Here is a 21,622-nt window from a genome sequence, read left to right as displayed (position 1 = left end):
TTTCTCTTAATACTGTCCTTAAGCCCCCTGGCATTTAAAGAAATAAAAGAAATAGAATGTTTTAAATGATTCGTACAAATAAATCTTGCAGATGAATAACAGAAAATTAACAATAACCTGCTTAGTAACTCATTATACCCTTGCTGGAGTGGAAAAGGATATATAAGTATTTGTAATGGCCCCACTAACCAAACCTTTAGTGTCTCATTGATGCTTTAATCTGCTGTAGATCTCTCGTGTGTTACTAAGCAAAAATCTGCACGTCTTCAATGAAGCCGAATGGACCTGGGAAGTAAGCCCTCTTCTTCTGCTCCCGAGCCTCTTTAATCTTTGGCCACAGTTTTTCTCTCATAGCTCTGTCCTCTTTAGACAAATCCTCTGCGAATCTGACATCAGCTTGTTTGCAAACATCACAATCTTTAGACAGCCTCCAAATTTCATTTCTGCATTCTCTCTTAACAAATTGGATGATGATTTGCCTCGTACGATTGCGTTCCTTTTTCCCAGGCGATGGATGGAGCCCACCATGTCATCCATATTCCATGGCACCCCTGGAGCGATCTTTGTGAGAAGTGAAATCACTACAGCCCTGGTATCTTCATTTTCTTTTTCTCTTAGGCCTTTCACCCGGAGATTCCATCTTCTTTTGTATCTATCTTGCTCCAGGCATCTTTCCTTTAGCTCTTTGACCTCTCCGTTTAGTGTGTCCACTTGTTGCTCTAAATCAGTTGTTTTTTTCTGATACTCAATAACTTCTTTTCGGAGTACAACGAGCTGGCCCGAATTTTCCTCCATTTTTTTGTTAAGTTCTTCCATTTTCCTTTCTTGAACGTCAAATCTTTCTGCTAGCTTATTGACCGCTTCTAGGATTTTCTTGCTGGTCTCATTTTCGTCCTGGACATCTTCCACAGGTCTATTCTTTTTCGTATTAGTGGTTTTGTCCGGCGTAGATGGTGGCGCGCCACGTTTGTTCATGCTGGATTCCTTGTTTCTTGCAAGCGTGTAGTTGTGATCACGTTCGTCCATAAATGAAGGACAAAATAACTTTTTTTTTTTTTTTTTGTGTCCATCTAAAAACGTTATCTTGGTTCAGAGATGTATTTCTTCATTAAAATTGACACTTACATGCAGTCTTATATAACTTTGTGGGAGCCAAACGAAGAGAGTTGCTGTTCAGATCGCCATCTTGCAGCCACCCATCCGCACTTCGAAGTGTGCAGACCCCGAATAGGACTGATCACGAATGACGTCAAAATGCTATTTTTAGAACAGCGTACTGCGCAGGCGCCGCCGCCATATTGGATTCGGACAAACAACCTGTAGAGCGTGTATACTGTGTTTGTACGAGCAAAGTTGCATTCCGAATAGCCGAATATTTCTTTAACAAAACCATTATGGTAACAACTAAACACTGCTGCTTCGGTGTCTGCCGAAGTGACTCGCAATATAGTGACCGTGAACATATGAAGGGAGTGTTTTTCATTCCATTTCCAAAGCCCGGAAGAGAACCAGAGAAATGCCAACGTTGGGTACGAGCTTGTAAACGGGAGGGATTCACTGAGAAAAATGCGACAAAGGATACATACATTTGCTCTCTGCATTTCCTCGGTGGAAAAGGGCCAACAATTGATGATCCAGACCCAATACCAGCAACAACATCTGGACAGGTAGGTTCTTTGCCTTTTCCGCGGCAGAATGGTCATTCATACAGTTCATGATATCCTTTTTCCGTAGCTGGTTGTCCAGACAATTGCCTCTACGCACAGCTCCACTCTTTACTGAACTTAAGGCAACTTCTTGTCTTTCATTACTGGACGAACTATTATAACTATTATTAATTATAATGTCTCGGATTCAGATGAATTTGAGACATTAGTGAGATCCCACCTGTTAATCCCACTTCTCAAGTATTGCTCAAGTAGTTATCTCAACTCAACCTCCTTTGTCTCAATGATGTCTTTTCCCCTTTTTTGCTTACCTCTTGCTTCTATGGTAACCTTAGGAGAAGTAATTCAGCAACAAATGATCACAGAATGATACGAGTATGAGAAGCTCAAACTAGTCTCATGAGACAAGAATGAACAACAGATGATAAACTCTGCTTTACTGTGGGCAGTTGTCATGGAATCCAGTAGCTGAACACTCCACATTTTGTAACACAGGCTTTTTAGACCTTACCTCTCAAAGCCACCAAAGTATTAAGACTAATGGGCCACTATTTATTTTTCTTTGACCTGCCTGTCAGCTGGGTGTCAATAAAACAGGCCAAGCTTGCTCAGCCAATGTTCTATTGTCATGTTTTGTTTTGTGATTGTGTTTATAAACCAAATGAGGTATTATCTTATAAAACTCATTTTCTGTTTCTAGGTGGAGAAAATAGCCCGCAAAAGGAAAGCTCCTACCCAAAGAAATGAGGCTGTTTCTGAAGCAAAGAGAAAGAGGAAAAGATTGACCCACAACAACACTCCATCGTCCATTAATTGTAATAGAAATGAAGTTCAAATAAAAACATTTCAGATGCATTTGTTTTTTTTATTGTGACTGATAATGTTCACTGTGATCTTGGTTGAAGATCCTCATTTGCTGGACTTGACCCTCGCTGTAATGCAGCTTTGATGTTATACCATGCACCACCGTCTACAGCTGGATCAATTGGTAATTTTTGATCCACAGCATGCTGGCATCTGTACAAACACAATGCATGGAGTAATGTATTTATCTAATAATCAAAAAGAACAATGTCTCTGAAAATAAATATATCTTGCCTTTGTATTTATAATTCATAAAGGAGCTATACCTGATATTATTTTAATATGTCTAAGAAGAATGGTTTTTACATAGTATATTATGTGGTATAAGGGGTAAGTCCATAAAACCGAATGACTCATTGATTGCTAGGGATGTAAGGAAACAATCGAAAATTGATTTAAAATCAATTCAAACTGGTTTAAATGGAAATCGATGTAGAAAAAAGGAAAATTGATTTGCATGTAATGCATCAATGAAGATGACGTTCAAAACAAATCATCTTTTGTTCACAAAAAGATTTGTTTTCCATTCCTATCCATTTTCATAATAATTATTTGTTCAGTGTTAAGTTTTGTTAGTACAACAAGCAATAGAAGGCCACAGTTTTAAACAAGGGAGAAAGGGGCAAATATAAGAAAAAGACTATTTGGCCATAAAATAACTCAAAACAATTTTATTGGTAGTGGCAGGCCACTTTTTCGGACAGTGGAGTTAACTTCTGTAACTGATTTAATATCACGTTTAGCTCCTTAACAAGTTAGGGTTGCACTGTCAGAGTTAATGATGGGTAATAGCCTAGATTTAAAATAAATTCCTACTATAACATTCTTACTACATTTTGGTGGCTAAAGTGTGTTTAGGTCTGCTGAAATGTGAAACACACTAGTTACACCGCATACAACACTAATAACTGAGCGAGAGCTAGCTTAAAAACAGCTTACCTTTCAACTAATAAAGCTTTCTTTCCGCTCACTTTGAGGCCTCTACATGTCAACCAACGTTTAAGTTCAACAACACTGTGTTTATTGATTGAACTGTACTGAAATGAAGCTCCCGGGACGTCTTTTTCTTCCAAAACTACACGTACACTAGGTGTCGTCATTGTAAGCTAACTCTTTGTTTGTCCGAACTCGCGCTGTTGCCGGAGCTCATGAATATTGATGAGTAAATGTGACGTCATTTGAGATCAGTGCTATTGGGACACACAAGCCCCGCCCCTTCAAAGATCCCGCGTGCTGTTTGACACGCGCTGATGACGTAACGAGGCCTCGGTTGGTCTATCACGTGACCGGAGCTCGTGCGTGCAGCCTGTCGGCTTCCGTAGAACACGTTTGCCGGAAGTATTGCGCTTCATTTGTCGCCGCTGTCGGTTTCGAAGCGGAGAAAATGAAAGCAACTGCATGAAGAAGCTTCTGGACCCACGACACTGACCGTAAGTACGTTTTCAACATAAACTCCGAACCGAGGGGACGTTCGTGTCTGCGGCTGCGCACACGAGCTCCGGTTCCAACCTTTTTTCTTTTTTATTGCTAATATACATAATACATAACAAAAGTAGGGCAGTTCTACATATATCAAACTTCAACATAGGCTATAGATCAGATTGAGCCAGAAAAACACAAGATACAGAGAGAAAAGACAACATCCAGACAAAAAATAAACTAAAATTATAGGGAATGGGGGGACATTATTACAACAAGTTGAACTGTTCTAACATTAAACATAGCTTAACTGCATGTTTATTCTCAACCAACCTAAGAGACTTAGAGTATAAAACAGTCATTTTTCCAATGCTTAAATGTGGGTTTCGTTTTAAAATACCTACATCTGTGAATAAAGAACTTTCCCATCAAACTAAAACATTTACTACGTATTCAATTGTTTTGTTTTCACACTCCAGTCCAAGTAATACAGTGATATGAGACAGTGGAGGAAATACAATATTCTTTGAGTAGCCAGGATCTGTCCAAAAAGTGGTTCACACATAAAAAATACGTGCTTCAGATCTTCAGTATTCCCGTCCGGAACAAGCAATCTTCTGTTTATCTGGAATTTAGACACCAGAAACTTATTAGTCGGATATATTTTGGTAATTATTTTAAATTGCATCTCTTTTACTTTGGGAAGAAGTGGATATTTAACATAATTAGATCGAATTTTAAGAATTTGATCTCCATTAAGATCTTTAAGAATATAATTCCTACTGATTGGATTTGGGAAACTGTCTTTTAAGAGGAAAATAAGTGTTTTTACATTCAGCATCACCAAAGTTAAAACCTTCAACCTGCAGGGACCTCAGGCCTGTTTGAATACAGCTTACATTCTTTAACAAGAGATCGGACCGAGTCTGGGACAGACTTCACAATTTTTCTGAAATGTTTTTTGGAGCATTCAGAATTATACAAAGCCTTTCGTCATCTAAAAAATTCCCTTTCGGGTCCATCAGAGGACTCCCTGCCTTTGGAGTAGCACTGTTCACCAAACATTGATTTCTGGTTGATCGGGATGTCTGTTATTCCGTTTGGGAATGTTGTGTTTGTATATTAACTTCAGCTATAATAACAGCTGTTGATGAAACGCTGCTAATTTAACTGGTAGAGCGTTACAGCTGAAGTCCCACCGCAGCAGAAACCCCTCACTTCCATCAGGTGAATACTGACAAGCAGTGGACCCCCCCCCCGGTTAGGAATACTGTACTCTGGCTGCGTCCTGTCCTTCCACGATGTTAAATTAACAACATGCAGCCTTAGTACAGTCACGCAACTGCACATTGTAAAAACAAAAAAGTCATTTAAAACACACACACACACACACACAAACCTTCTAGGTTCCAGATGTACATGAATTAACTTGGAGCACACGTATGATCTCTGGTGCAGGTCGTAGACGTGACAGTTTTCCTTGTTTCCTGCAGCCATGTTGATCTGTGAACTCTGCGGTGAGGAGATGATGACAGAGGAGGAAATGAAGAGCCATCTCCTCCTCGGCCACCTGGACGACAGCCTGCGCTGCCCCTTCTGCTGCCTGGCCGCCGTTTCCTACCATCAGCTCTGCCTCCATATCCAGTCGGCTCATCCTGAAGACCACGCGAACCCGGAGCTGGCTCAGGGCCTGGCTTCATCTGGTTCCTCTGCCACAACAAACACAGGTGTGGGTGAGAGTGGGAAGTCCTGCGTTGCAGGGGACAACGGTGATGCTGCTGAAGCCACAGCCACTTCTCTCAGCATGCAGTCATGGGTAAGACTGTTTAGTTCTACATTTCATGTCCAGGACAAGTTGAAGTGCTTCACATAAAACATTAGCAGCATCACAGATGGAGCAAAGAAAACTTTCAGAAGCAGTAAAAGCAGCGACAGAGCAGAAACCACAATACAACCATAAACTACATTAAAATGATGAAAAGCGGTTCAGTTAAAGTCAGCAGCAGATTCCTGCAGAGACGATGAGAACAGAGGCGTTTCACCTGGATTTAAACTTTCATCTCCACTGCAGCAGAACACCTACATGCTGCTCCAGGTTTACTCTGAACCTGGTCTGAACCTGGCCTGGACCCTGGTCTGGACTCTGGTCTGGACTCTGGTCTGGACTCTGATCTGGACTCTGGTCTGGACTCTGGTTTGGACCCTGGCTTGGACCCTGGCTCGGACTCTGGTCTGGACCCTGGCCCGGACTCTGGTCTGGACCCTGGTCTGGACCCTGGCCCGGACTCTGGTCTGGACTAGGTGACCAGAGTCTCTGGATCTCAGAGCTCTGCCAGGTTTATATTCTTTGAATGTATCAGATGGATTCTGGACCTGAACTATTCTGGGATGTAAACCAACAGAAGGGTCTAAATCTATTCTGTGACTGACTGGAAACCAGTATAAACTGGAAACCAGTGTAAAGATGTTAAAACTGGTGTGAGCATCAGCGTTTTAGCAGCAGCGTTTTGGATGAAACTGCAGATGTTTACTGGTTTTACTGGGAAGTCCTGTTAAAGACCAGTACAGTAATCCAGCCTACTGGAGATGGATCATGGAGGAGTTTCTACTGGTGTTACTGGGAGACTAAACTTTTAATCCTGTTTCTGGTAAAAAGCTTCTTAGTGAAGCTTTGATGTGGCTGCTGAAAGTCAGGTCTGAGTCTATCAACACTCCAAGGTTACCAACTTGGTCGATGGTTTTAAGAGCCTGAGTCTCCAGGAGTTTACCGATGCTGACCCTCTTCTCTTTCTACCAAACAGAATAATCTCAGTTTTGTCTTCTTATAATTGTCGAAAATTCTCCCTCATCCAGGTGTTTATTTGCTCCAGACTCAGTAAGTCAGTAAGTCTGTTGGACTGCAGTCATCTGGTGACAGAGTTAGGGCTGGGCAATTAATCGAATTTTAATCGCAATTACGATCTGGGTTTTTAACGATCATAAAAATGAAATGGTCCGATTATTTTTTGTCCTTCGATTTGTGCTGTTTTCAAATCGAGCGCAGCTGTCATTGCAGCGCTTTGCTGCAGACTCCTCCCACAACCCCGACCGCGAAAATCGCTGCTCTCCTCCAGCCAAGCGACAGGCGACAGTCGTGCATGTAAAATGTTGTGTTCGTGCACACAGACGTGCACACGGGGGCTTGCAACGCAACACAAAAAAATAGAAAAATGTTCAATTTTTGTGAGTCGCAACTAAATAATCCACCAGCTCCCAGAGTCACAGAGAGACAAACGTTATAAACAAACAGAACTTTTTTCTCAATTAACGCAGTGAACAATCCGGGATTTAAGAAACTCGTCAACACTTTGGACAAACGGTATCACTGCCATCTCACCACCATGTTAGTGGACTGTCTCTTTCTTCCCTGTATGATGAGTGTAGTGAGGGTGTTGTGAAAGACGTGGTTACAGTCCGATGTTTCGCAACCGCTACGGACATGTGGTAAAGCCACACCAGAGCCGTATAGAAATGTCGCGCTACATTTTATTGACGCGGATTTCAACGTGAAAACGAAACGTCTCCAGACTATTTTTTTCCAGATCACACCAGGCGGAACATAGCTGCTGGTCTGAGACAAACAATAGATATGGGGACCTGGTGGAAAGAAACTAGTCGGCATTACCACAGTAAATGTCCCCCCCCCTTATCTATAATTGTGTTAAATAATCGAGATCTCAATTTCAATCAAAATAATCGTGATTATCATTTTTCCCATAATTGAGCAGCCCCAAACAGAGACATAAAGTTGGGTATCATCTGCATAACTTTGATAATTAATGCTATAGTTCTGTAATATTTGACCCAAAGGGAGCAGATACAAGTTGAACAGAAGAGGTCCAAGGACTGACCCCTGGGGGACTCCACAAGTCATGGCCACTCGCTCGGATTCATAGCTTCTGATCGTAACAAAATAACTCCGGCCTTCTAAACAGGACCTGAACCAGTTAAGAACCGCTCCAGAAAGTCTAACCCAGTTTTCCAGCCTGAAAACAGGATTCTGTGATCTACAGTATCAAACGCAGCACTGAGATCCAACAGAACCAGGACTGGTACTAGACCAGAACCAGTCCTTTACCACTGTGACCAGAGCTGTTTCAGGGCTGTGATGAGGTCGGAAGCCGGACTGAAATTTATCAAGATTTCCACTTTCATTTAAAAAGTCATGAAGCTGGTGAAATACAACTTTCTCAATAATCTTGGAAATGAAAGAGGTTAGAGACGGTCTATAGTTGTTCATTATAGAGGCGTCTAGAGTCCTTTTCTTTAGGAGGCTTAATAGCAGCGATCTTTAGTGACTTGGGAAAAATGCCTGATGCCAGCGAGCTGTTAACTATCAGTAGGAGATCACTTTCTACTGAGGTAAAAACTGTTTTTAAAAAGTCGGATGGTATCATGTCCAGAGTTCATGTTGTTGATTTCAAATGCCAAACTGTTTCTTTTAGGACTTTTAAATCAACCATTTTAAATTGCAATTGTGATTATGTGTTGATGCCTTTTACTATTTCTAAATATCTGTAATGCCTTTGTTTTACGTAAAACACTAGTCTTGTACATGAAATGTGCTGTACAAATAAACTGCCCTGCCTTCTACTGGAATGAATCTGTAAATGAAGCAGCTTCTCCTCCCCCTTTCCTCTTGTTCCACATTTATTCCTAAACCTAGAATGTTTCATTAAGAACTGCAGCACTTGTGTCTTCTGTTCACCACGTTTCTGTCAGGAAGAGAAAATCCAAACTGAGAAATGATGAAGTCATGAACTAACAGAGATCTGATATGAAGTCCAGCAGCTTTATGAAGTTTCCTCTGGTCTCTGCTGTATTCTGAGTTCTACATGGTCCAGTTAACAGATTAGATCCATTCACCCCACAAGCCGACCCTGTTCCAGTCCTCATTTTACTAACACAAGAATCCTGCTGGGTCCAGATCTCAGAACAGCTGTCAGTAGTAGTGAAACTACAGCAGGACCCTGAATGCATCATGGCGTGTTATCTTTGTTGTGAATTTACAGAGACAGAACAGCACAGCAGGCACTGAGAGTTCCTGGTCAGGAGAGACCGCAACCATCCCAGACCCGACCCTGATATCACAGAACCCTGAAACCACACAAGACCCTGTCCCCTGCTGGAAGGAGCACTGTGATGGACTCCAGGCTGAACCCAGCACAGCCAGAGTGCTGCAGCAGAAAAAAAGAGGTCATTGCATGTTCAGACCAGTCTCACATCTTCAGCCGACATAAAATTGAGTGTCTGTGTTTTGGTTCCAGAGAGGATCTTGTCCTGCCCCATGTGTTCTCTGGTGTGCAGCAGCGCCTTCATCCTGCAGGAGCATGTGGAGCTTCATCTGCAGGAGCAGAGCTCAGCCCCAGGTAAAGTCCTCACCTCAGGGCTTCTGTCCGCTCACGTCTGCTGACAGGAAATAACCTGTAGCACCATCACCTCTTCATATAAAACTCACAGGGCTGGAAACACCACATGTATGTGGTAAAAGCACATGTGCACTATGCAAGTATGAAAAAAGCTGGTAACTTGCAGTGTAGCCAGTTGAGTGTTCAGACCCCTCCGGCGCCTGTTTCTGCCAATGTTGGAGACTTTTAATGAGAAAGTTTGTCAGGTTCCCACTGAGTGGCAGTGCTGCCATAGACCTGGTCCCAGGGCAGCAGGTCCTCGGACTGCTGCAGTCAGAGCAGAGGATGCTCACCTCACCGCACCCAGACTGCAAATGAATGGCTGCTGCAGGCTGAGCCCACCCTGCCTTACAGACATATCTGTTCATGTAGACGCTTATGGGGCCCTCGCCACCACAGCTCCACTGGTCTTCCACTACAAATCGCTTCAAACCACAGCTGACGTGACCTGGACTTCTTATGTTGGTGAACCTCAGACATGCTAGATGGTCCTGTGGTACACATGCACCTTGTTACAGGCCGTAGCCTGCAACAGGAAACCAGCATTATTTGGCATGTAACCATGATGAAAGTGGCATTTGTGTATGACCAATTTTATCTAAAATTTTCAGTGATATTGGTCTAATTTCTTCACATTTCAACGGCACCTGGGGCCCTCTGGTGGTGTTGGGGCCCCAAGCAGCTGTTTAAGCTTTTGCTTTGGTTTCTGCTCTAGACACAAACATTTAAAAAGCTAAACGGATTACTAAAACACGTTTTAGACTCTTTATTTAAAAAAACAAGCCAGACTTCAGAAAACTACACTAAAACACGTTGATGTGTTTTCAGTTTAATTTGAGGACTAATATTTTATTAATGAGTTTTTCCTTTTTCTTGTGTGCACTGTAACGTGTTTTGATCCCTGACTCAGTGGAAAGTTAATCTGTCTTTTATGCTGGTGTGAAACTCGTCTCTACATCAGGGTCGACTCTGGAGGCGTGTTCACCTGTGCTGACATCATCATCCACCCACCACTCAGGTGTGTCTCCGATGTCCTGGAGGAGTAGTGTTATTAAAGGAAGTCCCCATCATCAATGATGAAGTTGGAGAGGTGGTGGTTCTGCATCGGTTCTTCTTTTCATATCTCATCATTCTTTACCTGACTCTTGGCAGTTATTCACTGACTACTGACGTTTCACACGATTCTTCACATGGTTGACTTTTCACTTGACTCCTCGTGACTCTGCACGACTTTCAGCCCACTTTTTACGACTCTTCACTGACTCTTCATGGCTTTTCATGTGACTCTTCGCTGACTCCCTACAAGACTCTGGCTCTTGACACAACTTTTCAGCCCACCCCTAACAAGACTCTTCACTGAGTCTTCATGATCTTTTCTCTGAAGATTTTCTTTCATATTGACCTTTGCTGTTCCTGAAGACCACAGTTTCTTCTTCATGCTCTAGACTGAAATCTCAGCCCTGCTGGCTCCTCCAGCTTTGTGGAGATAGTTTTTAACTTTTTAGTTGTGAACAGTTGAGTTACTGATTGTTGGACAAGCTTTTGGTTTTTATAAAGCTCTTTGTCTTCTCCACTTTGTTATGAACAGAAACTCTGAGCATGACTTATGAGCTGTGATTATCTGCAGCCTGAACACAGCTGTCGGTGTGTTTTGTAGGACGGATCAGGTTTGAGTGTCCCATGTGTTCGGTGGTCTGCAGTGACAGCTTCTCTCTGCAGGAACATGTGGAGCTGCATTTTGACCAGACTGCCAGCAGTGCAGGTGAGTAGTTTCCATTCAGACATCCTGCTGCAACATAACTCATTTATGTTAAATGTACATACTCACATGATGTTTCATAGGTTTCTCTGGTTTCTCAAAACTTAAGGCTTCTCCTTTCCTGTGTTGCAGCTGGAGGTCTAGGATGGGATCTGAGGCTGGCCAGACAGCTCCAGCAGGAGGAGGAGGCCCAGCAGGAGAGAGAGCAGTTCAAGAAGCTGCAGGTGAGTAATCTGACAGATTTATATAAAGATGAATGGGCTTTTCTGTCACTCTGACGTAAATGTGAGTAGATGGAGAATCTCTTAGCTCTTACAGCTGAAACGCCTGAACCCACCGTCACATCAGATCAGTTCTAAACCCATTTGTTTCATTAAATAACATATTTAAATTCTCTCCCTCTGAAATGCTGTGCACTGAAAGAGAACCTGTTTATGTCTCAGCTGTCAGGCAGGCGCCTTCTAACCTGGACTGTCAACACAACCAGATAACAGCTAGTAGTAAATCTGGACCTGAATCTCCAGCAGCAGGTCATGAGTGTCATCTGTTAAAGTTCTCGTACAGAAGATAGATGCTCTCAGTGGCGAACTGTGACATGACGGTGAAACTGGCATGTGTGTGGGCTGGGTCACCTTTCTGGTGACCTGGGAACAGAGGCAAAACCGTGTCTGTGTGAAAGCCCCATTCTATGTTGTTTTGGACCAATCCAAGATGGTGCCACTATGTGCAGCCGCCGTCTCCCAGTCTTATTCAGAACTGCTTTTATTGTTGTTTTACTTTGTTTGTTGCCAAGATATGCCTGCGCTGGCGGTATATGATCACCAAGGGTAGCGTGGAGGACATGTATAAGCCAGAGCTTTGGCCAGGAGGGACTTTTGTAAGGTGTATTACAGCTGTGCGCCATACCAACAAGAAACTGGCTTTGAATAAAGCATGTGGTCTTGACCAGACGTCAGCAGAACATCTGAAGCAGCAAACCATAGACTCCATGTGCTACCTGCTATGGGTTTCGGGTCTGCTGAAACACCTGACTCCATGCTAACAGTCCTGTTGGTGCCAGTAGGTAAAGACAAAATGGGTAAAATATCCAGCAGTATTCTAGCCTGTTGCCCTGGCTGCGTACTTTCTAAAGTATTTGAACAATTACTTTTGGATCGGCTTCAAGAGCACATAATAACTATGTATAATCAGGTTTTAAAAATAAGCACAGTACAGATCTTTGTATATATGCACTAAAGGAAATTGCCACTAATTATAAAAGAATTAATTCTACAATATTCTTGTGTTTTCTGGATGCTTCCAAAGCTTTAATCAACTATAAATTGTTCACCAAAATGAAAGACTGAGGGGTTTCTTTGTATGTTCAGATCAGTCTATACAAGCTACAAGGTGGTGTACTGTCGCCTGTACTTTAATATACCCATCGATGATCACCTCTAAAACAAACACCGCTAAAACAACCACCACTGAAGCAACCACACCACCACTAAAACGACCACTGCTGAAACAACCACACCACTGCTACTACAACCACCGCTAAGACAACCACCACTGAAACAACCACACCACCGCTGAAACAACCACCGCTAAAACAACCACCGCTAAAACAACCACCACTAAGACAACCTCTGCTGAAACAACCACCGCTGAAACAACCACCGGTACGACAACCACCGCTGAAACAACCACACCACTGCTACAACAACCACCGCTGAAACAACCACCGGTACGACAACCACCGCTGAAACAACCACACCACTGCTACGACAACCACTGCTGAAACAAACATCGCTAAAACAACCACCGCTAAGACAACAACCGCTAAGACAACCACCGCTAAAACAACCACCGCTAAGACAACCACCGCTGAAACAACCACACCACTGCTACGACAACCACCGCTGAAACAACCACCGGTACGACAACCACCGCTGAAACAACCACACCACTGCTACGACAACCACTGCTGAAACAAACATCGCTAAAACAAACACCGCTAAAACAACCACCGCTAAGACAACAACCGCTAAAACAACCACCGCTAAGACAACCACCGCTAAAACAACCACCGCTAAGACAACCACCGCTAAGACAACCACCGCTAAAACAACCACCGCTAAAACAACCACAGCTGATACAACCACTGCTGAAACGTGCTGTACATAAAAGAACAAAGCAACACAGAAAATACATTTAATCAGAGAAATAAGTAATATAATAACATATCTGTTTATTGTTTCCAAAACAGTTTAAGAACAATAAACAACTTTAAAAGAATAAACAGATTTATGCGATGATGTCCACCGTCAGTGCTGTAAACTGTATGCACTAGCAAATATGCTAGCATGCAAGCTTAATATGTGTTCAGATGATGTGAAAATAGGCTTTTTTTGGGTGTGCTGTACTCTTTTCTGCACTGCTCATTTGTGGTGCAATTATAGTAAGGCTAAAATGAAAAAGCTTCAGGTGGCAATTCGGGATGCATTTCTGGTTTCACTTCCAAGATGGACGAGTGCAAGCCACATGCTTGGCAGGCTGTCGGCCGCTCTCAGCCCTATTTGTGTGCTAGTTACTGTTTCCATGGTTTGTCCAGTAGACCTCTTCAACCTTCTTGTTTATGAAACTCTTTGGCCTTTGTGTGTCTGCTGACTTATTCCTGCATTTAGTATGCAAAGGCCATCATTCTGGTCTCTGTTATGTGGAATACCTCCTCATCTCTACCAATGCCCTGCCCCTGCCACTGCAAGAAGCACCGGAGCCATGTGAAGTTGAGGGACTGTTTGGCCCGTTCGCCTAAGGTTTTTCTGGCAAATGGTGGATTTAGTTCTAATTTCTTCATATCGTGGCACTCATTGGATCCTGCTGTCTCATGGCTGGTACCTGTTGTCAGTGTTGATGAGGTAACTACATCTATGCGCCCCTGTTGTCTTCAACTACGCCAGCGAGGAGCAAACCTGCTGAACATGGGAATGCTGGAGCTGCTTCTATCTGCCTCTACTGCTCACAATCCACCATCTATCAAGATGGGGTTGATCAATGCCAGTTCGGCAATAAACAAGACGTTCCTTAAGGATTTCTTCTCCACACAGGATTGGATTTCCTTTGCGTGACAGAGATGTGGATTTCTCCTGGTGAGTCCTTTGCCTTTTCCGAACTGTTACCCGGTGACTGCACCTACTTTAATTCCCCGAGACTCTCGGGCCATGGAGGAGGTTTAGCAGTTGTTTTTAAATCTGTCTGACTGTAAGTAGATATCCCCCCCGATTAAATTCTCAAGCTTTGAATTTAGCCTTTTTCAGTTGGCTCACTCTCCTCCACGGCTCTGTGCAGTGCTTTATCGTCCTCCAAAGTACAATAAGGAGTTCTTAAGTGACTTCATGGATTTTCTGGCTGAATTTATGCCAAAGTATGACAAATTTTTAATTGTTGGGGATTTCTGTATACACATTTGCTGTCCAAGGAAGCCTCAGGTAAAGGACTATTTAGACTTGGTGGACACTCTTAACCTTTTTCAGTCAGTCAGTGGACCTACGCAGGAACGTGGTCATACATTAGACCTGGTTTTATCATATGGTTTATCTGTTTTCAATGTGGAAATAGTTGATGTTGTATTCTCTGACCATATGCCAGTGCTTTTTAATTTTAGTCTTGCTAACTCAGTAAAACCAAGCATTCCTGCTCGGCACTGCTGAACCCTGAATTCAGTTTTCTAAGGTTTTTAATGATAAATTGCCTCTGCAATCTTTGACATCCTCGGATACGATTAAAAATTAGGAAACAAAAACTGAAATCTGAGCCATGGTTAACTCATGCGCTGTTAGACGTGAGTGTAGGAGAGCTGAGCGAAGTGGAAGAAAGACAGGTTGCAGGTGTCTTTGCAGATGCTTAGCGAAAGCTTGTCTTGCTATAATGGAGCAGTGAAAGCCTGCAGGGCAAAGTATTTTTCTAATATTAATACAGCAAACTCCCATCATCCCCGCATACTGTTTGTTCAGGAATCTGTCCATCTGGAAGCATCTCAGGAAACTTGTGATAAATTTCTTCTTTTCTTCTTGGACAAAGTTGCTAATAATAGGACCCTCATTTTACCTCCTTCCCTTGACTTATCTATTGTGAGTCCCCTTCTGCTTCCTTTTATCATTTTGAGGCCATTAACCTCACGTTACTCGAGAAGCTGACTCTTAGTATGAAACCCTATGGCTCTCCATATGATGTTATCCCTCCTCGACTTTTTAAAGAGGTCTTTCCAACCTTAGGTGCTTTTATTCTCAGCATCATTAACAGCAGCTTGTGTTCTAGTGTGGTACCTAAAAGCTTTAAACATGCAGTTTTTCATCCCTTGTTAAAGAAATTTGGCCTTAATTCTTCTGTGTTGGCCAATTTCAGGCCTGTTTATAAAGTTCCCTTTCTCTGTAAAATCCTCGAAAAGGTTGTTTACAGTCAACTGATGGCTTTCCTTGAAGAACACCATATCCTGGAGATATTCCAGTCTGGCTTTAAAACCAATCACAGAACCTGTCTGTCTTGTTAAGAGATTTAATGATGTATTCTTGGCAACGGATCCCGGTGAAAGTGTTCTGCTTGTACTCTTAGACCTGACCGCTGCTTTTGACACTGTGGACCACCAGATCCTCATCTCAAGAAGCGGAGTTTCTGTGTAAGATCTGTGGAGTTTAGCTCCTCTAATGTCAACCTTCCCTGGGGGGTGCCACAAGGCTCTGTTCTGGGGCCCCTCCTTTTTTCTTTGTACCTTCTGCCTCTGGGTGCAATTTTTGGGAAGCTCTCGATTTACCGGTTGACCTACGTTCCTACCCTCACAGATGGTCATGAGCTGTGGGTAGTGACCTAAAGAACGAGATCGCGAATACATGAGTTTTCTCTGCAGGGTGGCCGGGCTCTCCCTTAGAGATAGAGTGAGAAGCTCGGTGATCCGGGAGGGGCTGAGAGTAGAGTCGCTGCTCCTCCACATCGAGAGGAGCCAGATGAGGTGGCTCGGGCATCTGGTTAGGATGCCTCCTGGACGCCTCCCTGGTGAGGTGTTCTGGGCACGTCCCACTGGAAAGAGGCCCCGGGGAAGACCCAGGACACGCTGGACGGACTACATCTCTCGGCTGGCCTGGGAACGCCTCGGGATCCCTCCGGATGAGCTGGTGAATGTAGCCGGGGAGAAGGAAGTCTGGGTTTCCCTGCTTAGGCAGCTGCCCCCGCAACCCAACTCTGGATAAGCGGCAGAAAGTGGATGGATGAGTGGATGGATGGATGGATGGATGAGTGGAAGGATGGATGGGTGGATGAGTGGAAGGATGGATGAGTGGATGGATGGATGGATGGATGGAAGGATGAATGGATGAGTGGATGGATGGATGTAGGGATGGATGGATGGAAGGGTGGATGGATGGATGGATGGATGAGTGGAAGGATGGATGGATGAGTGGATGGATGTATAAATGGCAACGTTACAATAGTTTTGGATTTTTTATTAGTTTTACTTTTTATTTCGTTTTGATCTTTTCTTTTCAAATTCAGTTAGTTTTAATTAGTTTTTAGAGCAAATTTTCTAGTTTTTATTAGTTTTCGTTTTTTTAAAAATGCTTAGTTTTAGTTTAGTTTTTATTAGTTTTAGTGTTAGTTTTAGTTTTTTGTTTGTTTCTAAAGTAGGGTATTTATCAGGTGCAAAATTCAAAATCATCAGAATAAGCACTGTATAATAAAAACTTAACAAGATAAAATTTTTAAAAACCGTAGGAGACATGAACAGCATCGACAAATCAAACACAACAGCCCAGAAGACAGCAGCCTTAAGTAAAACAATGTGTACAATGCTGCTTCTGAGATAGCGTGCTAGGTAAAAATCACCATAACAACATACTAAAGACACACATCTACATAACATGAATCCATTCAAGAGACAATTCACAGTCCCTGGCAGCCAGGAGTTTAAAGGAGCTCAATCTGACTAATCATGAACCTCAACAACCCAACAAACTCTAGACCAGGGTCCAGGCCGAGTCCAGGCCAGGGTCCAGACCAGAGTCCAGACCAGAGTCCAAACCAGAGTCTAGACCAGAGACCAGACCAGAGTCCAGACTAAACATGGAGAAGCAGCATTTAGCTGTTATGCTGCAAACAAATGGAACAAACTGTCAGTGGAGATTAAACTTTCACCAAATGTAGACATTTTTAAATCCAGGTTAAAAACATTTCTTTTTTCATGTCTCTGCATGAAATCTTCATGTTAACTTTTAACTCATCGTGCTTTTAATTATTTTAATGTAATTTATTACTTTATTGTGCTTCTCCTGGTTAGCCTTGTGCAGCTTTTCAAATGAACTTTCAGATTTGTGTTTTTTCCTTCCACATATTGAACCACCTGCTTCTTCTACAAGACACTTTATCTTTGGCATGGTCATAACGAAAGAAATCCCAAATAGAACTCTCCTCTCTTTCTCTAACTTTCTCCATAGCATCATGCTAGCCGGCGCTGGCGACACTCTGTTGACACGTGACGTCGGAGCTTCAGGTGTCGTACGACGCAGACACCTGGCGTAAATCCGGCAGAGCGAAGTAAACAGATTTCATATCAACCCCCGAGGCCTTATGTATGAAATAAATTTACAAAAAACGAAAACGAAGGACATTTTTGCTAAAATTTTAGTTTGTTTTAGTTCGTTTTGTAAACACACAATACAGTTTCAGTTAATTTTTGTTTTTTTTAAAAATTCTCGTTTTTATTTTTATTTCAGTTAATGAGAATGTTTTTTTTAATTCCAGTTTTCGTTTCTTCGTTAGTTTTCGTTAACTGTAATAACCTTGGTCTCCGGTCGAGACGCACCTCACCTGCTCTTGGTTCACGGCTCCAAAAAGATCGCTCCTCTCCTGCCAGTTATGGCCCACGCTGTCAGAGATCGCTCTTCCTCTGCCTCTGGCTCCTGGGCTCGCCATAATATGGATGTTACAGAGCCCCCTAGAGACTAAGCTCGTGTCTGTGCGACCTCCCGGTCGCCCACCAGAGACTCAGTTCCTGTTAAAGCAACTGCCCAGTCGTCCACCAGACGACATATTAATGTTTGTCTTCCAGTGATTCAGTCTGTACTCTGCTAAAGACCCAGCTCCAGTCTGCAAGACTCCCTGAGTTCAAAGCCCAGAGCTCCAAGAGCTTCAACCCCAGTCTACGTGCCTCCAAAAGATCCAGTTCCAGTCTGCGCTGCTTCCTGAGGTCCAGCTTCAGTCCATACAGCACTCTGGCCGTCCAGCCTGCAAATCTTCCAAAGATCCAGCTACAACCAGCGTGCCTCCCAGTGGTTCAGCTTCTGTGCATGCAGCTCTCTCGCTGTCCACCAGAGCTCCAGTCCGCGCACCTCCCAGAGATCCGACTCCACACAGCGCTCCAAGTCCACACAACGCTTCCCAAAGATCCAGTTCCGGTCTGCGTTTCCATGGTTGCAGCTCCAGTTCATACCACCCTCTGGCCGTCCGCCAGAGACCCGGCCTGCTCAGCCTCTAGAGATCCGGTCTGCCAGTCTTCTGGAGGTCCAGCTCTATTCAGTGCAGCCCTCTGGCCATCCGCAAGAGTTCCATTCTGCTCGTCCTCCGGGTCTTCCTCCAGACACCCAGCCCAAGTCTGTTCACCATCCGGGTCACCCTCCAGGGAGCCTACTCCATTCCTCTCAGCCTCCGGGCCGGCCTCCAGAGATCCTGCCCCCGTCTTCTCAGCCTCCTGGTCAACCCCCTAAACCAAGTTTGCTGTCTGCACGGCCTCTGTCTGAACTTTGTTGCCCGGATTATTCTGCTTGGGTCTGGTCCCTCCTCTGGGGCCCCCTCCACCAGCCTTGCTTTTTCACTTCACATGTTCCTTGTTGCTCCCTCTTTACATATATGCCCCAGGGTTTTCAGTTTGCTCTTGTCAGATCCTTGTGATTCATCCCCTGTATTGTGTGTTTCCCTGCTTCTGAGTTTATGTCCAATAATCCCTTTTACCTGCACTGACCTGCCTCCTGCCTCTCCTGCCAGCGTTTGGGTCCAACACACACAACATGTTTACTGGGAAAGTTGCTTCGTTTGGGGGGAATGTCGCCATATAGCCTTGGGCTGCATGCAGAACATGCTAAACAGGATCATTAGTAGTCAGGATTTGTTGATGTAGTCCAGAAAGCGTCTCCCTGTTTTCAGGATTGAATCTTGTTTTCCTGACAGTCTGAATGTAGTTTCCTCATATCCTGCTGTGTTAGACATCCCTTCCATCCAGTGCTGAAATGATGGATGACTGTTTTCCATTGTCTCTGAATGATTCTGCATCATGTTAGCATGGCAGATCACACCCCTTAATCTGCTGCCATCTGTTAGTTGAGGGTTTTTAGGTATCATACCCAGCACACGTATGGCTGGGTTCTTGGTTAGGAAAGTACTAGATTTCATTTACAAGAGACAGAATTTTCTCCCACAAGCCTTCAACTCAGTTTTAGGCCAGCCATTCTGCTTGATGTCCACAAACATCAGTTGAAGATCTTGGAATTTTTCAGCCGTGTCTGAATTTCCCTTGCAGAAATGTAAAACCAGATATAACTTAGTTCCATTGTTCCATTAGACTCCCTGAAGAGGATATAAAAACTGATGCTTTGATTCTTTTTAGTGAATTTCAGTATTTGGGTCAGGAGCAGATTTCAGTATAGAAAAGAAACTAGAAATTTTTCCCAAGTTTGCTCAGGCAAGTTCTGTGTTTGTTTCAGCTGACTAAATGTTCCCACAAGAGCTTTTTCATACAGATCCCCCTTATCTTCCCACTGATGCCAGAATAATATCTTATTTACTATGTGTATCCACTTCTGTTCATTTAAAAACAATAAAACACAAATCTAAGACTCTGTGACTAAAACATTCAGACACACCTGGTATTGGATCAGCGGTAAGTACGAGCCTGGTTATTGTCGGTCTCAATGTTACCTTCAGGGTAACGCAAAACTTTCCTGAACCACCTTTGGATCTGTCCTGAGTCCGTTCAAGTACAGTGCTGTACGCTTGTGATGAGGTCGACCAGCATGCGCGCTGGTACCGGGTGAACTATGGAATGCTGCTGTGTTTGAGGAGAGGACGTTGTTTGTTCACCGCTTCCCGCCCGAGGTTTTTCTCTTTTTTATTTTTAATCAGAGGTTTTTTTTTATTCTGTGCTTTTATAGCTGATGGTTATTTGCTTTGTGATTTTTGCTATATTTGTGCTTGTGTTATTTTTACGAGCCTTGTGCTCTAGTCTTTCTAGACTTCAGATTCTGGCCAGACTACACCGGTGGTGAAGCTAGGTAGCAAGTGACCTACCTGCTACAGATGACTTCCAGCTGTCAACTTTGTCCCACTGGGAAAAGGGCTCATTGGATTCGATTAACATTCCGCCCTGACAGATAACGTGTTGTCCTCACCACCGTTTCTGGTAGGCGCCAACGGTGCCTGGCTAGCATCCCTCTCTGGTCAGCATGGCGTTAAGCTATTCCAGTTCACAACGCTGCTGAATGAATCCTGGAACCACTCCTGGAATTAACAGGGACCTGTTGTAAAAATCCACAGTCAGCAACAGAGAGGGAGTCTGTAGGGCCAGGAGAGAAGTTGCCCTCACTACATTCACAGAGGCTCTGGTCGAACGCTCGGCTTCCACTACCAGTCAAGCTGTTCTGCTACCCGCATCCCATCTCTCTGGTCATCTGTCTCATGTCTGACGTGCCATCAGAGCACTGTTGGTCCAGCAACCATCAACACTGGACGCATCGCAAGATCCCCGCACTTTCGGGTGGTTACATTTTGTGGAGTGGACTCCATACCCCACAGTCACTGCTCAAATTCAAACTTTTCAACTCAGTAGTAAGTCCACACTGATTGAAGAACACATCAGAGAGAAGGGACTTGACTTCATGTGTTATACACTGGTATACACTGCCCTCAATGAAGCCTGTCCATCCGGCTACAGTTACCTGGAGGCAGCTCACAGTGCCAGCTGTGGTGGTGGCCTAGCTGTCATCTACCAACAGGATCTGGGGTTGCCCCCCATCTCTTTGCCTGCAACATTTTCCTGCAAGTGCCTTGCATTTAAATGTAAGCCCTCTTTTCCCGTGACTGTTCTCCTGTCTATCGACCTCCAAAAACCCAATGCTGCTTTCATCCCAGAAATGTCTGATCTCCTCACACCACCTCTGCCAATATCATAATCCTAGGAGATATAAATATTCACATTGACACCCCCTCTTGTTATCCTACTGCTGATTTCCTTCAACTGTTTAAATCCCTCAACTTAAAGCAACTTGTTGATGTCCCCATACATTCAATCTGGTCATCTCTAGCTCCGCCCCCATCAGCATTTTACAGATTTATGATCTTGGTGTTTCAGATCACAGGGTAGTGGTGATGGATCTGCCTTTTCTTTCACCCCATAACAAATCAGAGCGACAGATCCATTTCAGAAGGCTGAAGAAAATTAACTCATA

General features: G+C 43.7%; 1 protein-coding gene and 1 long non-coding RNA gene across 5 annotated transcripts in view; both read left to right on the top strand.

Annotated features, from left to right (window-relative positions):
* Positions 1 to 1,221: 1,221 nt before the first annotated feature.
* LOC121641852 lies at positions 1,222 to 2,522 on the top strand. The gene is made up of 2 exons (XR_006010802.1): positions 1,222 to 1,667; positions 2,368 to 2,522. It is a non-coding gene; the product is annotated as an uncharacterized LOC121641852 (long non-coding RNA).
* Positions 2,523 to 3,825: 1,303 nt separating this feature from the next.
* The window catches only part of LOC121641832 (zinc finger containing ubiquitin peptidase 1), a 38,679-nt gene continuing 20,882 nt past the window's right edge, over positions 3,826 to 21,622 (top strand). The window contains exons 1-7 of one of the 4 annotated variants that reach the window (XM_041988165.1): positions 3,826 to 3,961; positions 5,444 to 5,766; positions 9,002 to 9,185; positions 9,257 to 9,358; positions 10,359 to 10,415; positions 11,055 to 11,159; positions 11,289 to 11,380. In XM_041988165.1, coding sequence (XP_041844099.1) covers positions 5,446 to 5,766; positions 9,002 to 9,185; positions 9,257 to 9,358; positions 10,359 to 10,415; positions 11,055 to 11,159; positions 11,289 to 11,380 — 861 coding nt within the window. In that variant the 5' untranslated portion in view covers positions 3,826 to 3,961; positions 5,444 to 5,445. Of the gene's footprint in view, positions 3,966 to 5,190; positions 5,209 to 5,442; positions 5,767 to 9,001; positions 9,186 to 9,256; positions 9,359 to 10,358; positions 10,416 to 11,054; positions 11,160 to 11,288; positions 11,381 to 21,622 lie in introns of those variants that run through there. The other 3 variants (XM_041988163.1, XM_041988166.1, XM_041988167.1) reach the window with 3 other exon arrangements.

This window comes from Melanotaenia boesemani, chromosome 6 (assembly GCF_017639745.1).
Source record: "Melanotaenia boesemani isolate fMelBoe1 chromosome 6, fMelBoe1.pri, whole genome shotgun sequence".
Taxonomy (NCBI): Eukaryota; Metazoa; Chordata; class Actinopteri; order Atheriniformes; family Melanotaeniidae; genus Melanotaenia; species Melanotaenia boesemani.
Note: the sequence above shows the minus strand (reverse complement) of the source record. Positions and strands in the feature narration are given on the sequence as shown.